General features: G+C 41.4%; 1 protein-coding gene across 1 annotated transcript; it reads left to right on the top strand.

The window, feature by feature from the left end:
* Window positions 1-466: 466 nt before the first annotated feature.
* znf711 (zinc finger protein 711) lies at window positions 467-14,577 on the top strand. The gene is made up of 9 exons (XM_080841232.1): window positions 467-606; window positions 2,282-2,360; window positions 7,071-7,168; window positions 8,057-8,605; window positions 9,426-9,584; window positions 9,911-10,048; window positions 10,235-10,372; window positions 10,978-11,121; window positions 12,032-14,577. The coding sequence occupies exons 3-9, from the start codon at window positions 7,090-7,092 to the stop codon at window positions 13,222-13,224; spliced, it is 2,400 nt and encodes a 799-aa protein (XP_080697358.1). The 5' UTR covers window positions 467-606; window positions 2,282-2,360; window positions 7,071-7,089; the 3' UTR covers window positions 13,225-14,577.
* The last annotated feature ends 5,539 nt before the right edge of the window (window positions 14,578-20,116 follow it).

Raw genomic sequence — 20,116 nt, 5'->3', positions numbered from 1 at the left:
GTTATAACTCAGCAGTTGCAGAATATACTTTTGATGTCATATTTTATCCCTGATAAAGGTTTGAAGTTTAAGATGTGCTGAAATTATATTTCAGGTAAACTAAGGGACTGCATGTTTGCTTAAATGAAACAGTACGGGTAGATTCCAGTTTTACAAAGTTTGTTAAGCTGATGACTACTTTGATATACGGATGCAATTAGTTTGTAATGCATTTTGTAATTTCTCATTCAGTAACTAATATGCCTGTGTAACAGGCTGATGGATGTTAAACGTTATTTCCCCATCACTCTCTTACACATAGTTACATATTTAACATATGCACCAGCTTGCAATGCTATCATATGGCAGCAGAAACCGCTCCAGCTTTCAAGCGAGTGACGTAAATAGACAGGATAGCAGTGAGCGAGGCCGCGCGTATTGTCTGCCCCCCTCCCTCCTCTGTTGTCAACGAACAGCCTGATTGGCCGAGGCCTGGAAAAGTGTTCGAGGATTCAGAATGTACAGGCCGCAGTAGCCATACCGAAGAAAAATACAGGAAAACTACGGCAGATTAAAATTCAAGAAACCAGGATATTTATTGGGGCATTACGAGGAGTGTATGAACAGGTAAAATACTTTTCACCAGTGCACTCTGCGTTCTGAATTTTGGGCGCGGGCCCGCTTGGCCTGTTAGGGCCTTGGCAAGCCTTGTCGGAAACACAACAAAGCAGAAGACGGGCCGAGGCAATGTTAGCCTCTGCATGTTCTTTTTTTTTTAGCTAGCTAGTTAGCTAGCCCGCCCGTCGAAGTATTTGAAAATGCACAGTCCACGCGTTGTCGTCTTCCGATTCAACGTGCTGTGTATTACTGGGTGCAATGATATGCCAATATCCAGGCATTCAATTTTAATATGCAATGCAGAGAACATATTTAAACGCAGAAAGCTGCCGCTAGCGCTAGTTAGCAACATAGCAATAACTAAAATGGCGGAAGACAAGATGTCGGCTGCTGTCGCAGGATGTCTGCATTGAGCTGCTTGGAACGAGTTCGCGGAATGCATGTAAGCTTAGAGCATAGCACCACGTAGAGCACATCACCCTGTAGCTGTACATATTATTATAATTATCATTACGGCGTAATTCCCCATTGTGCTCTAGTAGCCTTCGAGCTGAGCGATTATTTACATTACGTCTGAGGTTTTTCCTTCTAGGGAGACTGCCTGCACGCTAACCTGTCAGCAACCAAATAGACGGCCACCATGCTCCAAGGCTGCTGTGCAGCAAAGAGCTCTGGGTATATAAGATGGCATGACCGGTGCAGGGAAGACCAGCGTGAATGCATTAAGCAACACTTAGCTATAACCTTTTTAATCAGTGCAGTTCAAGCATTGCTTTCTACTGTGCCAGTGATCGTAGAATACCGCCCGCCCAAACCTAACATTCAACTACTCAGACTAGCACACTTCACGCTGGCTGTGTTTTTCCAGGGGATATTTGAAGTGACGCTAGGGACCAATTACGTCATTTGGGAAGTTTCCCTACGTACCGTGAGAAAATCTCACTTATCAAAACTACATCAGACATTGACCAAAAGGACACAGAAACACTTAAACGACAACATATTGATGTGTTGTTCACCCATAATCATTCGAACATTAGATTAAGCAACAGAGAAAAGCAAGGTCCAACTTTTTTGAGTAAGTAGAAAGTAGAATAATTTCAGAGCAGGAACATTTTGTAGCATCAATATATCAGCTGCAACTGATTGATGATGTCCAACTCATTTGTACAAGCTACACTTTAGGAGACAGTAACTTCGTGTCTTGAATTTAAACAGCGAGTCTAATACATGAGGATAAAGAAATTACCGAAAAATAATATGATTTCAATTAGATTTTCTGACACTTATTTTCTATAGGAGTATGTATAGGAGATTAGAAAAAACACACTAGTCTGATAGCTCAGTTTCAGTTTGACCTGTGTGTATATTTCTAACCTGGTGCTGCTAGAGGATATCTTTTTAGCTGGAATTGTAGTCTGGAAACTCAATGGAAATGAGCTTGGTGAGTGAAGGAGTTGAAGATCTTGTTCCTTTATTATTTAACAATGCACATTCATGATAACCCAAACATCAAAATTAATTGATGTGGTGTCCAGAGCACAGTGAGATATGGCGTCTGGAAATGTTTGGCCGGGTGTTGAGGTTCTGCAGTATTAGGGATTGCAAAAGTAGTGAAAGTGAACTGCTTTTTTGAGCCTTCAACATGTGTTGGTTTCATTTTTGTTTCTCTATCTCTTTCTAGTTCACTGCTTTCTGATGAAAGAACTGAACAGGAACTTAACATTGCACTTACCCAGCCAACACGGGAATCAGATGTGAAGGTAAGCATTTAACCAGTAACGTGTGGTGAAGTAAATGGCTGGGGAGACACTGGATGGTATCAAAGCCAGATTTACACACATATGAGCCCGATAGAAGTAGCTTATATTCACCATGTCTACTGGTTAGGTGACTGAATGTTTCATATTTCATATCAGCATACAATGCACGCATAGAGTTAAGTTACGTACCAAATTCATGTTTGATTTGTCAGTGCCGAAATGTGACATTACATAACATTTCGTGCAATTTGACCGAACAAGGGTTAGTTTCCCACCGAAATGATAAAAACACTATCTTGTTGAACACTGATATTGTCCAGAATGTTCTAAGACATTATTTCCATGTCTTCGCTGATCGACTGATTACTTTGGGCTTCGGGATCTTCACTTATACTCCAAATCACAACACGCTGATCAGATAAATTGTCTTCACTAGTCTAGAATTTGAGGTCTATTTCATGGATGCTGCTCTTAGAAAACATCTCTTCACAACATCGTCCAGTAGGTGGTTGCGGTTGAACTTTCGGAAAAATGTGAGTTTAAAAGGTCCCTCAATATAAAAAAAAAAAAGGTGTACTATGAGTGTACTATGAGTCTGCTTTTTTTCAATGTAACCGTTGTACTGGTTGTAATAGTAAAAACACGTATCTTAATTTCACACAGAAATTATGTAGGTTTAACAAATGTAAATAGTTCCATCATAAAAATACATTTCTGTCAGTTTGTGTATGGAATCAGATCAATGCCATAAATATGTGTGACTGCTGCATACACCGTTTCACTCAACTCTCCCAGGCCAGTTTCAGTCCCAGTATATTTGAGCCATCCAGGGCCCAGCAAGCTAGCGCTGATTGGCTAGTCAGTACAGGATACAATGTGTTGATTGGCGCTTTAGAAAATCTGCCAAAAGCGCTGATTGGCTCTTTAGAGGAGGACGTAAAAACACTGCCATAATTCGTAACTGAAATCCGTATCTGTAGAGAGTTTTTGAAAGTGAAGATAGGTTTCGTATTTGCAATCCGGTTCTGCAGATAGATTTTGAAAGTGTAGATACATTTCGTATTGGAAATCCATATCTGTAAATAGATTTTGAAAGTGAAGATAGTTTTTGAAAGTGTAGATACATTTCGTATTTGAAATCCGTATCTGTAGAAAGGTTTTGAAAGTGTAGATTGTTTCACAGATACAAAATCTTTATTACAGATACAAAATCTATATTACAGATACAAAATATTTATGGCATTGATCTGATTCCATATTTGTGGGCCATGTGACATTTGTGATTCCCTTTTATTTATTTGCGGATTTCCAATTTGTACTGCAGCTGATCTGTAGAAAGAATCCACAAATATAGGCTGCAGTTACTAGCTACACCAAGCTGAAATACTGGAAGAAGGCTTAAACGAAACGAGTTTGTACAAAAGGACACAACAAGGAGGTGAAAGACAAAATGGAGCCTCTTTATTTCACCCGAATGTCATGATTCAGGAGTGGTTTCACCATCGTTATCTCCAGGTGAGTGTGCTGTGCTTGCTTACTTACTGGAATGTTAAAAGTTGTCTACCTTTGCGTTAGCTGTTGTAGTTGTGTACAAGCTAGCTTACGTTCGATCATTTAGTTCAGGTACAGAGACATTTTGTACGTAAGGTGTGAATAGCAGCCATAGGTGCCAAGTTGCCAACAACTGTGAACTTGCATGGCCAGTGTTAGTGTAAAGGCCAATTTAGGGTCGTTTTAGACGCAGAGCCGTAAGCACGTAAGATACATAACCCCCCCTTGCGCGGTAAAATATCCCCCCTTTCGTGCTTAAGTGCGTCGCCCAAAATTCCTGACTGTGCGACTAAAACACTACGGCCCTACACAGTTCGCAAAGGCTGTGATTGGTCGGCTACCACAGCCTTTCACAGAGTCTCACGTTTCCGGGTTAATAGCATACAGTCTTTTTTAGACCCAGACATTTTTTTAAATCATGAATACCCTGCAGACCGTCTCACAAGCCTTTTCTTATGGATTAGGAACAAACATAACAGAAGAGGTCCGAAGACATGAACTCCTTTACAAATCCTCTTTAAACACTTATAAGGACGCTCAAATTACCGCGAATATCCCATTCTCACCCGTGATTGTAAACACATCGTTTTAAAGCCTGTCGCAGTCATTAAAAGATGTCAATAAACGAACTTTTGCGTCATGTGCTGTCTTTTTCGCCACTGGTACTGAATTGCCAACATTTGTATTTTGTGTAACACATGTATTCATAACATCAAGCCTTTCGCCCACTACACTTTCATGCTCCGGTAAGTTTTTTTCCTTTGTCCTGCTGCAATAAATAGGCGTACTTAACTCAAAATAAATCTACAGTTCTGGCGTCAATTTGCTTTGCAACACGCAACACGGCTCACAAGCCTTGCAACACGGCTCTGCGTCTAAAACGAACCTTAAATCAAAACTTGTCTAAAACAAGTTCCTTGTGTAAATTACGTGCTTACAGCTCTGCGTCTAAAACGACCCTAAATTGGCCTTTAGGTAAACACAACCAAGATCTGGGGGGCGGAAGGAAGCACTAGCTACTCTGTTAGCAGCACTGTTTTAGGCAAGACTAAGCATAAGGCTTGAATATTATATAGGAAAGGTATGTTTAGATTTCACATTAATGAAAGAGATCAGTAAAATAATCTGTATTATGAATGTACTACTACTACTGCTATTACATTACTTTCAAACTTTTACTGCTAGTGCTACAGCTAATACTTAAACTACTTACACTCATATGACAACTGTTGCTAAACCATAAAGGGCCCAGCAGAATGTAAATATCATCTAAATACGATTTACATTTCAGTTTTAATACTTGTTGAGCTTAATTGTATTCATGCCTTCTAATCTCTTCAATTTTGTGAATGAGGGTCATTCCTTTAATTTTCTCCAGAGAATTAAATACATGATGAAGATGATGGTGATGATTCTGTAGCTGTTTGATTGCTCAAATGTAAAGCTAAAATAATATTGGTTGCATCAAATATGGGTGAGCCAACATCTCATTCCATGGTAACGTAATGTGAAAAGTACACTTTGATGTAACCTTTTTGGGGTTTTTTTTTCCAGAGAAAAATGGAAACGGACGCCCCTAAACGACCAACAAATGGATAAGCTCAGGGTGGCAATAAATTCCCTCTGACACTCAGACTGTACTGGTGTTGAAATGTAACTGGAGACCAGAGTAATTTTTCGTAATTAGTAAAAATACAATACACTTAACTTCCCTTAAAATGTAAAAGAACAGCTATGTTTTTTAAATGAAGTTTATATATAAAAAAAGGGTGTTAACATTGCATTTTAATGTACTGTCTTAAAGTGTACTGTAATCAAGTTGTATTTAAATCCTCACAGTAAGTGTATAAATAAGGAATACTTTTGTAGTTGTACTTTAATGTATTCATTAATTCATCATACCAACAAGTATACAAGTGCACGCTGTAATTATCTTACATATAATAATTGTATTAGTACACTGGAATGCAGTATTCTGATATGGGCTCTATGGAAAGCATGTGAAAATGTACTTGATGGGCTTTGACAAAGCTTTCATTACATATTCTTATCAGACAATATAAGTGTGTGTAATAAAAATATCTGTTTTACTTGAAGAATGTAAGTAAATTGTAAGTATAATGTAAATAAATACAATGGTAGTGCACTTCGATTTTATTGTAATAAACTATTAAGTCATGGAGTTTGAATAGTTTCAAAATTAACATATAAATGTAACACGATTCACAAATGTAAATGCTGTAACATGTATTTAACTAACACACATGGTTTTACAATCTGCTCACCATTTGTGAACATCCCTAATTTTTGTGTGGATTTTTGACACTTTCCTGATGCGGCTTGATTCACAAATGCACAAAGGACATAAATAAATGTAGCCATGTTAAGATTTGTGAATTGAGTGACATTTATTTGTGTATGTATCGTGTGAAATGTATTTGTGAATTACAAAAAACATTTGTGGGTTGCATGACATTTAGTTGTGAATTTTGGTGATCCACATTTTGACAAAAAGTGATTCACTAAGGTGCCAAACCTGTTTCACGTACAAATAGCTCAGCATTTGTGGGTATTATTTTACGAAAAAAGAAAATATATATTTAAATATAAAAAATGTGTGGATTGTGGTACACATTTGTTTTCTGTGGGTAACATATAAGTTCAATAAAAACTTACATAAATATGCGGCATCACAAAAATTCCAAATAAAGGAATCACAGAAATCTAGAGGGACTTTCCTTTACTTAGCATTAGGAATGCTGTAATTAAATCTCCACTGTTCATTCAAAGCCAGATCTATCCTTGAAGTCTTTAAAGCAACTTGACTTTGAATTTGAGTTGTTGAATTTTCATGCTTGTTGAGGCTCCCATGTCAGTCCAAACGTTGTTTGAGGTGGAGAACACAAGGCAGAGAAAGCAGTAAAGGCGATTCTTTGTAGCACAGCTGCTGTTTTCATTGGTCCTACTCAATTCTAGTATTAGAGTTGCAAATGGATCCACAAATGCATAAATACCACTTTACATTTATTTTTGTGACGCTCTGTCTCCCCTGACCACACATCACTGCATTTAACCAATCTTTGGTATACGTAGCACTCAAACACATGATCTGAAGAAAGATGTCATAACATCACGTGTCTTCCATGTGCTGTCCTATAGCTCAGCGGAACCAGAGCCAATGGACAAGGGTGGAGGCCTTCTGGAGCTTCACTCCCAGGATCTTAAGATGCCCCACGCTATGATCATGCAAGACTTTGGTAAGGAGGCGATTTAGTGAATATCACGTCCCAAAATTTCACAATTTGTCTGGTTTCTTGGTGGCACTCTTGTTAATGATTGGAACTAAGTCAGTGGCTGGTGGGCTTAACCCACTTCAAAACAAAAGCTGTTGTAGAGGATGTAGATGTAGCTTGTGGAAGTGGTACTGTGCGTGATTGTCATCTCTTTGGCCATGTTTTTGTCATCACTTCGGCAAAAAAAGCTACAACGTTTTATTTTCATTTCTGACAGTCTTTAGTGGTACAAACTGTTCTTTTGGGGTTTCTGATCCTTCAGGAGCACACTTTCTCGTAGTATGAGGAGGGATTTAACATTGTCAACATGACATAGTCAACATAATATTTGGGCTTGAGCCCTACAAATCCAAAGAGCTACTTCAGTAGAGGGGAAGATATTTTTTGTTGTGGGGTACAACAACGAAGCTAAGTGGCCTTGTGTGGCTTAAAGTCTTTGAAGCTGTGTGGTGAATGAAGGCCTTTTTATTTCTCAGAAGAGAGCATCCCCTATACTTTTATTCCCCATAATTTGGTCTAGAACTCTTTCAGATATGTCTTGTGCCCTCTGCTTAGAATAGAATAGTAAGGAATGTATTACTTTTGCCGTGTCAATTGCCTAGATTGAACTGTATACATGCAGAAACAAGCTTACAAAGAACTTGGATCAACTCTTCTCTGCATCTGCTTTTTCTCCTCTTTTCTCCTCCTGCCCTTTTCCTTGTTCTTTCCCTCTCCTTTTCTTTCTTCTCATAATCTCTCATCTCCTTTTCATCTCTTCTCATGATCTCTCATCTCCTCTCCTTTCCTCTCTTCTCGTGTTCTCTCATCTCCTTCCTATCCTTTCATCTTCTCTCCCATGTCATCCCCCAGTTGCAGGCATGGGGGGCATGGCCCACATCGACGGCGACCACATTGTGGTATCGGTGCCGGAGGCGGTGCTGGTGTCGGATGTGGTGACCGACGAGGGCATCCTGCTGGAGGAGGCTCTGGAGGCCGAGGTGGTGGAAGCCGACGAGCTCGAGGAGCCAGACGGAATCATCATGGCTCACGAGTCCATGCTAGGGGTGGAGGTAGCCATCGAGGATGCCCTGGAGGAGGAGGAAGAGGAAGAGGAGGAGGAGGAGGCAGCTCTGGAGGAAGGGGAGGAGGATGAAGATCACCACCACCACCACCATGTGCTGACGGCGTCCGACCTGATGGAGGAGGAGGAAGGGGTGGTGGGCGCGGCCGAGGAGGTGGGCGTGTTTGTGGGCGGTCCCCTGGAGCACGAATTAGTGTCGGAGGAGGTGATGGTTGCCGAGGACGACGAGGCAGCAGTGATCCAAGCACATGAGGGCTTGCCGGCGTCCAGAGTCACCATCAACACAGAGGCTGATGAGGACGGAAAAACCACGTCAGAGGACTACCTCATGATCTCCTGTAAGTGCTCTTACACAAACACACACACACACACACACACACACACACACCTAACAGGGTGTTCCTATAGGGAATAAAACTGATAGACTGCAATTTAGTTTCTACTGCAGTAGAATTATTATTGCCATTAATAGCCTGTTTATTAGAAATGAGTTTTTCCAGAATACGATTGATGCATCTTCCGAGTTACAGGTATAGGATAACCTGGACACTCAGAGAAAATGATCTTACCATTATCCAGTACAGGAATATAATTGCATATCTAAAAGTACTTTACAGTTACAGAAAATATTACCCTGAACTAAAAATAATTAGATTTCTCCATGTATTTCACATTATGCATTATGATTATGCTGTCAAATCTAGGAACCAGCCCTGAGGTGGTTGCTCATCAGACTCAGTCAGACTGAGTGGGTGGTACCAGCCTATGGTGCTGTGTTGTACCATAAGATCTCCAAGAATGGACTTCACATCAACCTGCCCCAGGGACTGCAGATGGAAATTAGCTAGGCAGCCATATCAGACACATAACTCTCTAGTGTTCATTAATGTGTTACAATGAAATATTCTTTGTGCTGCAACTGATATGGGTCTAAGTTCACAGCGCCACTGTTGGACTGTATAATGGTTGAATTTAGGTGGCTGTTTTTTTTTTTTTTTGCGTGACTTTGAAGGACCTTATCTGAAAAACACATCCTCTGTTAAGTAACCTTATCTGAATATCACAATAACACATCCTCTGCGTGACGTTTGAATGACTTTATCTGAATAACACCCTGACCCTGAATAACTCATCCTCTGGTGCTGTTGGGCTGCTAAGTGGATGATGTTGGCGAGAAGCTGGACATCGGCGACACTCCCCTGAAGATCAGCACCGCGGTAACCCAGGATGACGCCAGCTCTAAAGAGGACGGCTATGGCTCCGATGTCATCAAGGTGTACATCTTCAAGGCCGAGGGTGACGACGACGTGGAGATAGGTAAGTGCAGAAACATTGTCTCATTTCGGTTAGCACCATCTTTGATTTCTGTAATCGTTATAATAATAATGAGAAGATAAATCACGTAGTGCCAGGAGACTCTGCCACCCCCAAACCCTTCCCTTACCCAAACCTGGGTTTATATCCTATTCCTACCCTTAATCCGGGTTCGTTACCCCGCCCAATCCAGCCACCCCTTACCCTGGATAGTCTGTGGCATATTGATTTAGATAATTGGTTTAGATAGTTAAGTAGTGCATCGTTAAGACACTGAGAAATGCATGTGAAATATTTTTGTGTGTCTGTATGAATATGTGTGTGTGTAGGTGGCACAGAGGTGGTGACGGAGAGTGACTTCCAAAACGGCCATGCGGTGCTGGTGCCGGCGTCGGCCGGGCGGTTGCCGCGGGAGAAGATGGTGTACATGACTGTGAAGGACAGTGGCCAGGGAGATGAGGAAATGAGTAAGTGTCTCCACTGTTGGTTTGCTCATGCAGATGCTTTTATTTTGTGTTGTATGCAGAGGTGTTAAAATCGTGTTGTACTACAAGGAAGCCGTATACTGTACCGGACGGTTACTCATACGGCTACACCCCTATTACCCCTTGTTTCCCTTCAACACATGATCCAACACTGTCCGCCCTCCACAGACTGTGCGGAGATGGCTGACCAGGTGTACATGGAGGTGACCGTTGGGGAGGAGGAGGCTTCTGCCATCCAGGAGGCGCAGCTGGACGACTCCCACACCAACAAAACCTTGGTGCCTGTGGCCTGGGCTGCTGCTTATGGTGAGAGAGCAGGGGCTCAGGAGGTAGAAAAGTCGTTTAGTAATCAGAAGGTTGCCCTGTCGAAGTGTCCTTGAGCAAGACACTGAACCCCTAATTGCTCCTGATGTGCAGTGTGTCATCAGTGTAAATGTAACTGTGCATACATCCTTGTAAGTCGCTTTGGATAAAAGCGTCTGCTAAATGAATAAATGTAAACGTTAATGTAGAGCAGTCTTTTCACCCGGCGTGTATCCTGCTTCCATAATTGTTGGTGCCGGGATTAGGAATCATCTTCTTCAAGGAAAACATGTCTGAACTTAATTAGAGGTTTATTAACACTGATTGAATGCCCATGCCTTTAGCGAGTTGAAAGGAATGATGGTGATAAAGTCTGTATGACATCAATATTCTTTATTTAATTTCACAATGAACTTTTATTAGTACACAAGATTTGCCTGGGTATAAGGTTAAGGTTAGGATTAGTACTGTGTGACCAGTAGATATGTGACATAAATACATTGGATTATGTATAACTTAAGAACACTCTTATATGGAGTCCTTAACTATAGTGGGTCCCAAACTGTTTGCTGACTGTGGCCCAGACTGAGTGTCCTCTCTTGCCTCAGGTAATAACCTGGAGGGCCGTCTGGAGGGGAAGCCGGGCGCGGTCACACCGTACCTGCAGATCAATGACAGCATCAGCACCAGTCGAGCGCTCAAACAGAAGATCAAGAAGAAGAAGAAGGGAGAGGCGCGACAGAGCCAGACCGGTGGGCATCAGCTGCACATTTCAGTGACCTCATGACTATGTGATGTAGTTTCAGTGGTAAAAGGACATTTTGAGCCAAAATACTTATGTTGGTTAGAGTTTTTTTATAGCCCTATCGTAACGGTGTTAATTATCGGACGGCATGTTTTATCGGCAAACGTTCAAGGTGTCATGTGAATCCAATATTAAACAGAAGGTTTAGATTTTTAATCCATAATTAAATTTAGCATTTTGATTGTTTAACAGAATGGCCGATGTTGACACTGTCCGATAACTGAAATAGGTACCTAAGTACCTTACACGTCAAACGTAATAATAACTGCTGTTAAGTTCATTTTTAGAATTCATTTTTTATTTGAAAAATGAAAGCAGGTGCCTGGGTTTTATTCAACGTACATCTGAAACAGAGTTTAGTTGAATTCACAAACTTGCTAGTTTATTGAGCTCTTCAACTTAAAACGAACTAAACGGGCTTCACACTATGTTCTAACGACCGACCGGCTGACCTAGTTGCTCACTCTCTCCAGAGTATCTCATTCCCCAAACATTTGTCTCCCTTGTGCATTAATACAAGCTTCAGTCTTTAAAAGAAAAAAAGCGATTAATCAGGATGTATCACCGCAAATTTTGTGATTCATTATTTGTTGTTTTTCAATTGACAGCACTGTGAATAATTCATCATTACTTAATTAACTGCTTCATACTTTATGTTCAGTTTATATTGTTTTATTGATTATGTAATGTTTATGGTTAGGTTTGTGGTTAGGGTTATGATGTGTATTAATGTATGACAACTTAAATAAGAAATATATGGTCTTGTAAAATAGATGAAAATATGTATACTAAACATACTAACCATTTTATATATCTCCTCCCCACCCCCTCTTTAAACCTTGCCTCGGGCCACCCAGCGGTGATCATCGGTCCGGACGGCCAGCCCCTGACTGTCTACCCCTGTCACATCTGCGGCAAGAAGTTCCGGTCGCGAGCCTTTCTCAAGCGGCACATGAAGAACCACCCGGACCACATGCTGAAGAAGAAGTTCCAGTGCACCGACTGCGACTTCACCACCAACAAGAAGGCCAACTTCCACAACCACCTGGAGGGCCACAAGCTCAGCTCCAGCGTCAAGAGTGAACGGGAACGGGCGCCCGAGTACAGCGAGTACACGCGCCGCTACCACGAGGCCAGCCCACTGGGCTCCAACACGCTCATCCTGCGCGACAAGGACGAGCCCAAGATGCACCAGTGCAAGTACTGCGACTACGAGACGGCCGAGCAAGGGCTGCTCAACCGCCACCTGTTGGCTGTGCACAGCCGCAACTTTGCTCACGTGTGCGTGGAGTGCGCAAAGGGCTTCCGGCACCCGTCCGAGCTGAAGAAGCACATGCGCACGCACACGGGCGAGAAGCCCTTCCAGTGCGCGCACTGCCCGTTCCGCTGCGCCGACCAGTCCAATCTGAAGACGCACGTGAAGAGCAAGCACGGCTCGGACTTGCCGTACAAGTGCAGCCACTGCCCGCAGGCGTTCGCCGACGACAAGGAGCTGCAGAGGCACTCGGATGCGCTGCAGGGCCACAAGACTCACCAGTGTCCGCACTGCGAGCACAAGAGCACCAACTCCAGCGACCTGAAGCGCCACGTGATCTCGGTGCACACCAAGGACTTCCCGCACAAGTGCGAGGTGTGCGAGAAGGGCTTTCACCGGCCCAGCGAGCTCAAGAAGCACTCGGAGACGCACAAGGGCAACCGGGTGCACCAGTGCCGACACTGCGACTTCAAGACGTCCGACCCGTTCACGCTGAGCCGCCACATCCTGTCGGTGCACACCAAGGAGCTGCCGTTCAAGTGCAAGCGCTGCAAGCGCGGCTTCCGGCAGCAGTCGGAGCTCAAGAAGCACATGAAGACGCACAGCGGGCGCAAAGTCTACCAGTGCCAGTACTGCGAGTACAACACCACGGACGCTTCGGGCTTCAAGCGCCACGTCATATCCATCCACACCAAGGACTACCCGCATCGCTGTGACTACTGTACCAAGGGCTTCCGCCGGCCCTCGGAAAAGACCCAACACATATTGCGACACCACAAAGAAACGTTGATGTAGACACACACACACACACACACACACACACACACACACTCACAAACACAAATGCATACACCTACACACACACACACCCCTCTTCACCCTGGTGCCACAGGTGAGCTGCTTTGCACACCAGGATTGGGGAAAGGAGAATTCAGACATCTAATGCCAATAACACTCTAATCAGCAGTCCTTGTTTTGTTAGTATTGTTTAATTTAATTTGTGCAGTTTGTCTCCCCCCTTCGGAAGAATAGGTCTTAAAAGAATTTACAGCTACGGATATGACTAAATGAGCATGAGTCGCAGAGGCAAGATAGGAGAACGATAGGAGTCGTTTTTATCACTGCAGAAACTGCAAAACACCGATTGACATTCAGGGTCTCAAATGTCTCTATTTTTATATCCACTTTGCTGAAATGCTGCAGGCGGATACTCCATAATCTGGAAGTGGAGCTTAGAGTACTTCTGTTGTCAGCCTCTTACTTCCTGAGGAGCGGGCCCTCGGTCAGCAGCTTCAGTCGTCAGTGTGGTGTGTAGTACTGCAGCCCCAGGCTTCGGGCGCAATGTATTTTTTTACCATTTAGTATGTAAAAACTTTTACCTTTTCATTTTTTTTTTTTTTTTAAAGCCAATCAACTTAATCATGTCAAATATAAACGTGGGCAGGCTGTGGTTTGTGATGTTTCCCACTCTCACATGCACGTGTCTGTGTGTGTTTGTGTGTGTGCTTGGAAACGTTTACATCCACTCCTGTAATGGTCGCGAGCACCTGTCTCTGGTATGTCTTCACTCTAATGTACTTGTGGCTAAAAACCCGAAGCAGAGCAGTGTAGTTTTGTGTTTTTTTATTTTGGGGCATCCACACTTCAGCAGGCCTTCACTCCTTATTGTGTCATGAAAAAAAGAACGATTTTTAAATTCTGTAACATGGTGGTGTTTTAACTTGACCTAGTGTGTCACATAATTTCATTTGACACCCATGAGGTAGTCATGGATACCTCCTGGCCTGCCACTATGAAATTAAATGTGTATGTGTGTGTGTGTGTATGCGCGTCTGTGTGTGTGTTTGTGAGTGAGAAAGAGAGGAGAGTGTGTGTGTATGCACTCATAAGTTAATGCCCACATTCGTGGATGGACTTGCACGCATTGCCAACCGTTACGGAACTCTCAGTCAGGCCTTACATGTGTTTTTTTTTTTTTTTACATGCACTGAATACAGTAAACAAATCAATCTTTCTTTTTTTTTTTTAAACAAGTGTCTGATGTACTATGTAAAGTAACATTTTTGCTCCAAAAAGATTGTGTATATCTTAGTAAACAACAAATAAGAGCACTTTAATTTCTCTTTATATTTTTTTATTGGTGTGTATGCGGGGGAAAGAGTGTGTAGGCCAGGCAAGGCATACTAAATTAGGATTATTTAAAATAAAAATGAAAAAAAAAAACAACACTCTTGTAATTGCTGTCATTGTCTCTCAGAGGGTCACAGGAAACGTGATGGTTAACTTGCTACCTAGTTGCTTTACTGCATGCAAATTCACAATCGTCTTCAGCGAGCAATGTTAACTTCATGAGTGAAACTTGTCAACTTTTTACCTAAATGTGTCCTCCAGATTTGGGGTTCTCCTTATGTTTACTCCAGACTGTTATCCTGCTCACTTCACTTTCAAGTCTGGGCCAACCACAAGGCAGTTTTATCTGTGTGTGTGGGAACGATTACGTCTTTGAACAGAAACACTTTTGAAAGAGTCACACATTGCTGTGGAGGTCAAAGGCGTCCTGCGGATTTCACACCGTAAATACGCACAGGCGAGTTATGCCTTTGACGATCTGTGTGAGGGTTTAAAAGAAAAAGGAAAAAACTGCCTTCCAGGTATTGCTTCTCACCCCTGTAAGTCTTATGGTGGCGTTCCCAGACACAGTACGATGGAAATGTTTTAGGCATTTGTCTGCAGTAGTTTGCCAATAGGAAATATATTTAGAGTTTTAAACGTTAATTTTTAAAATTGTGAAACTGCTTTTTTTTTTTGTTCTACTTATGTTTTGCTGTACTTTGTATGTTGTAAATTGTTAAAATACTAGTCTGATAATTTTCAATGCATCCTTACTTTACAGCTTTGCCTTCAGTCCAGCCTGAAACATTTGCACTGTATGTATTCTAAAGGTGCCTCAGTGATCTGGCCCAGGGAGGAGAGGCCAACGCAGACACCTTGCTTTAGGACTTCACTTTTTACCTTTGCCAGACGTCATGTCCTTTTCGCAATGCAGTAATTATGGTAGTCAAGGAGTAGAGGGCTCAGTCCAGGTCTGTGTTTTCTAAATGCATCTTGTAACAACCACAATATATTATACAATATATATTTTATAATACGACCCGAATTCCGGAAACGTTTTTGAAAATGGAATAAAATGAAAACTAAAACACTTTCAAATCACATGAGCCAATATAAAACATAGATAACATAACAAATCTTTAAACTGAGCCATTTTACACTTTTATCCACTAAATTAGCTCTTTTCAAATTTGATGCTTGCTACAGGTCTCAAAATAGTTGGCACGGGTGCAACAAATGGCTGAAAAAGCAAGAAATTTGGAAAAAAATTCAGCTGGGAGAACATCTAGCAATTTATTAAGTGAATTGATATCAGGTCTGCAACATGATTAGCTATAAAAGGGATGTCTTAAAGAGGCAGAGTCTCTCAGAAGTAAAGATAGGCAGAGGCTCTCCAATCTGAAAGAGTGCTTAAAATGTTGTGGAATACTTTAAAACTATGGGCCTCATTCTCGACCTTTTTCTGTAATTCTTCAGAAATGTTTCTTACACGACTTCGCAAAAACAACGTAAGAGAAACGCTTCCGCTGCATTCCCGCACGCTTGAAAATGTGTTCATAAGCAGCCGAAGTCTTCTCAGCTGGGTTCCTTCCGATTAGCTTCTTAGATTGATGTGCGAGCTACGAGCCATATAGACCTAGTGTAACAATAAACACTACCTCGTATAATTATGACTATAAATGTGAATCGTAATTGTTAATGATACAAATATTCTCGTATTTATTATTATCATAATTATTTTAATCCGAGGATGTCTGTAGAGTTGACGTGAACGCAATCACCAACGGGTTCTCACAAATTCGCCCGTTAACCCCTTAGTTTTTTCAAATGTCATTCCTCAACGCGATTCCTCAAATAACCACAAGATGGCCCGTGGAATCCCATTTGAGAAGATTCCGGTAGAGTTACGACTGCTATTTCGAGTTCTGAAAGTTGTCTGAAGTTCAGAAGAAAGCACAGAAGAAAAAAATAACGAGAATGCAAATGTTTTCATAAATGTTTCCGAAGTGGAGTTCCTTCTGAAATCCTTCGGAAAGTCTTCCCAACTGCTGTCGAGAATGAGGCCCTATGTTTGTCAACGTCAAATTTCAAAGGCCTTGCAAATCTCATCATCTACAGTGCATACAATCATCAAAAGATTCAGAGAAACTGGAGAAATCACTGTGCGTAAGAGACAAGGCAGAAGACCTTTATTGGATGCCCGTGGTCTACGGGCCCTCAGACGACACTGCATCACTCATCGGCATGATTGTGTCAATGACATTACTAAATGGGCCCAGGAATACTACCAGAAACCACTGTCGGTAAACACAAACCGTTGTGCCATCTGCAGATGCCAACTAAAGCTCTATCATACAAAAAGGAAGCCATATGTGAACATGGTCCAGAAGCACCGTGTCCTGTGGGGCAAGGCTCATTTAAAATGGACTATTTTGAAGTGGAATAGTGTTCTATGGTCCGACGAGTCCAAATTTGACATTCTTGTTGGAAATCACGGACACCATGTCCTCCGGGCAAAAGAGGAGGGTGACCTTCCATCGTGTTATCAGCGTTCAGTTCAAAATCCAGCATCTCTGATGGTATGGGGGTGCATAAGTGCATACGGTATGGGCAGCTTGCATGTTTTGGAAGGAACTATGAATGCTGAAAGGTATATAAAGGTTTTAGAGCAACATATGCTTCTCTTCAGACGACGTCTATTTCAGAGAAGGCCATGTGTATTTAAGCAGGACAATGCAAAACCACATACTGCAGCTATTGCAACAGTATGGCTTTGTCGTAGAAGAGTCCGGGTGCTAAACTGGCCTGCCTGCAGTCCAGATCTTTCACCTATAGAGAACATTTGGCGCATCATTAAACGAAAAATACGTCAAAGACGACCACAAACACTTCAGCAGCAGGAAACCTGTATAAGGCAAGAATGGGACCAAATTCCAACACCAAAACTCAAGACACTCATAACCTCGATGCCCAGACGTCTTCAAACTGTTTTGAAAAGAAGAGGAGATGTTACACCATGGTAAACATGGCCCTGTCCCAACTATTTTGAGACCTGTAGCAGGAATCAAATTTGAAATTAGCTCATTTTGTGCATAAAATTGTAAAATTTCTCTGTTTAAACATTTGTTACGTATGTATGTTCTATTGTGAATAAAATATTGGCTCATGTGATTTGAAATTCATTTAGTTTAGTTATTCAATTTAAAAAAACGTCCCAACTTTTTTGGAATTAGGGTTGTATAACATCATCATCAAACATTGTTTATTCAGGGAAATTTACCAATGATTGAATATATAGCATATATACTGTGTTAGTGGTAGTGTTGAGCATATTACAATCTCTGCTTGTGTCCCTGATCTGATTAAGGATCTGTGATTGTGACCATAGTTTGTGTGCCACTAGTTGACTGTCGAAACTGGAACACTTATTTTGTAAACTTCAGTAGTACTTCAAAGGATGAGGCGCACGCCCTGGTGACCTGAACCCAGAATAATCTTTAATCTTGTAAAGAAGGGATTCTTTATACGCTAACAGTTTCAAAAGGTTCCTCCATTATTCGGCAGGCTATTGTTCTCTTCATTATGAAGAGGGTAATTGCCTTGCCTGGAGTCATTCAGACTTCCTCACAAAGGCAATTTCCGTAAAGAGCTTTAGTGCTCGGTGCACTTATGGGGTCACTGAGCTGTGTTCATACTCCTGCATTGATGTACAAACTTGAGGAAGCAGTGGCTAGAAATCTAAATCGATGAGGCTCCACCAATGAGGAATGGCCTTTGCTGGCTCACTGTCAGTATTGGACACAATAAGCCGTTGTGTTCTTAAAGTAACCTTAATTTTCTTCCTTGATTTCCTCTCACCATAGGCCTTGAGTTGTGTGAAATACTCAGCAGATTCAAAGCTTTCTACACCAGGGAATTTCTCAGGTGGGACCATATTCTGGTATTTTCCTGCAAGCTATACTTGTGATACAGATCAGGTAGAACGTTTTTGAATTTTGGAATGACAGGAATAGGATCGCACCGGATTCTCTGTTCTGTGGGATGTAAAGTATGAGTTGAGAGACCGTTGTGTCAGATGAAGATTGGGACTGTTTAGAGCTGAAGTCCACTCAAGTCCACACATTTACAACTGGGCAGTGACTTTTTCCATTTTCAAAAAGAAGAAGGAAACCCCACTTTGCTCGTATGGAATGACTTTGTTTTTGTTTTTGTTTGATGTAATTCCACTTTGGAAAGCCTGCAATGATAACTGCCATTTCTTGTGGACAGCAGACATAGATGTTGTTCACGTACACTCAGATTCTCTTTACAATTAAATTGTTTTGGAGGGTTGCAGGCAAATGCACGTTAGATGTGTGTGTTAATGTGTGAACATGTGTTAATGTGGGATTTGTTATTGTGTGTGATTGAAACACCACCTGTCTCAGTGAAGTGGCTTTTAGTCTGAGCCGGAAATGGCATAACTTCAGTACTTTATTGCTTTTAAACATGACGTTGCACACAGGACTACAGTGAAGACAAAGTCATAGACACTGACTCAAATTAAAATATAAACAATGTAAATACACAAACAATGGATTACATTGTGAAAGATCCACATTGATGAACACAGACAAATCCACAGTTTTGTTAATGTCAAAAAAGGGGTAAAAATTGGACTAAGGAAATAAACATAATGTAAATATTTTATAAAAATAAACATGTCCCATGCTTTTATAGATATGGTTATATATTCTTTAAAATATATTTTTTCACTGTTTATCTCTATGATACATTACTACTATAAATAAGATACAGACATGTGATATCTGATTTACAAAACTGTGAAGAATTTGGACAGATCTTCACACTGTTTGGGTTGAATATTTTAAAAGTGTTTTTCCTCTACACAAATATCCCAGTTTATCTTACAACTATTTACAAGTTAAATTGGAAATTCCTCAGCAATAGAACTCCGTAGCAGACGAGACTGACTCGTCTCCCTCTCACCTTTTATGTGTGTGTATGGGAGTGTGCGTCAGCAGCCTCCAGAGAGAAGAGACTTTCCAGGACCAGTGGGCACCATATTCTCTAGTTTGTACACATCCAAAGTTATTGGTTGAAACAGGAAAGACATGCAAGTTGACAGTAAAATGGGGTGGGGGGGAGGGGAAATAAACATGGAATGATGGGTTTTGGTGATCTTTCTCCAGAAGTCAACAGACAGATGATCAGGAACCCAATTTAGACCAGAGAGCGACTGGTCTTGGTTTTACATTTTTTGATCACGAGTCAAAGAAAGTTTTCAGACAGAAAACAAGTGCTGGGTTTATTAAAATACATAGAAAACTACCTTTAGTGTGTTTCTTCAATACAACCTGAAATGCATGATTGAACAGTATAGAAATGCGTGACTGAACAGTATAGAAATGGGTAAAACAAAGGAGTCCTGTAGTTTTATTTATTTCTGGGGTTGGATGCCTTCATGTAGCAGCACTCCCAGTGTAAATGCTATATATAATGGGACCTATGCTCAGCTGAGGGCCATACAAATGAAAGTGAAGTTATTATCACAATGCTTTACATATCAAGGTGA

Source organism: Sprattus sprattus (assembly GCF_963457725.1).
Source record: "Sprattus sprattus genome assembly, chromosome: 6".
NCBI lineage: Eukaryota > Metazoa > Chordata > Actinopteri > Clupeiformes > Clupeidae > Sprattus > Sprattus sprattus.
The sequence above is the reverse complement of the archived record's forward strand: the minus strand, read 5'-3'. Positions and strand labels throughout refer to the sequence as shown.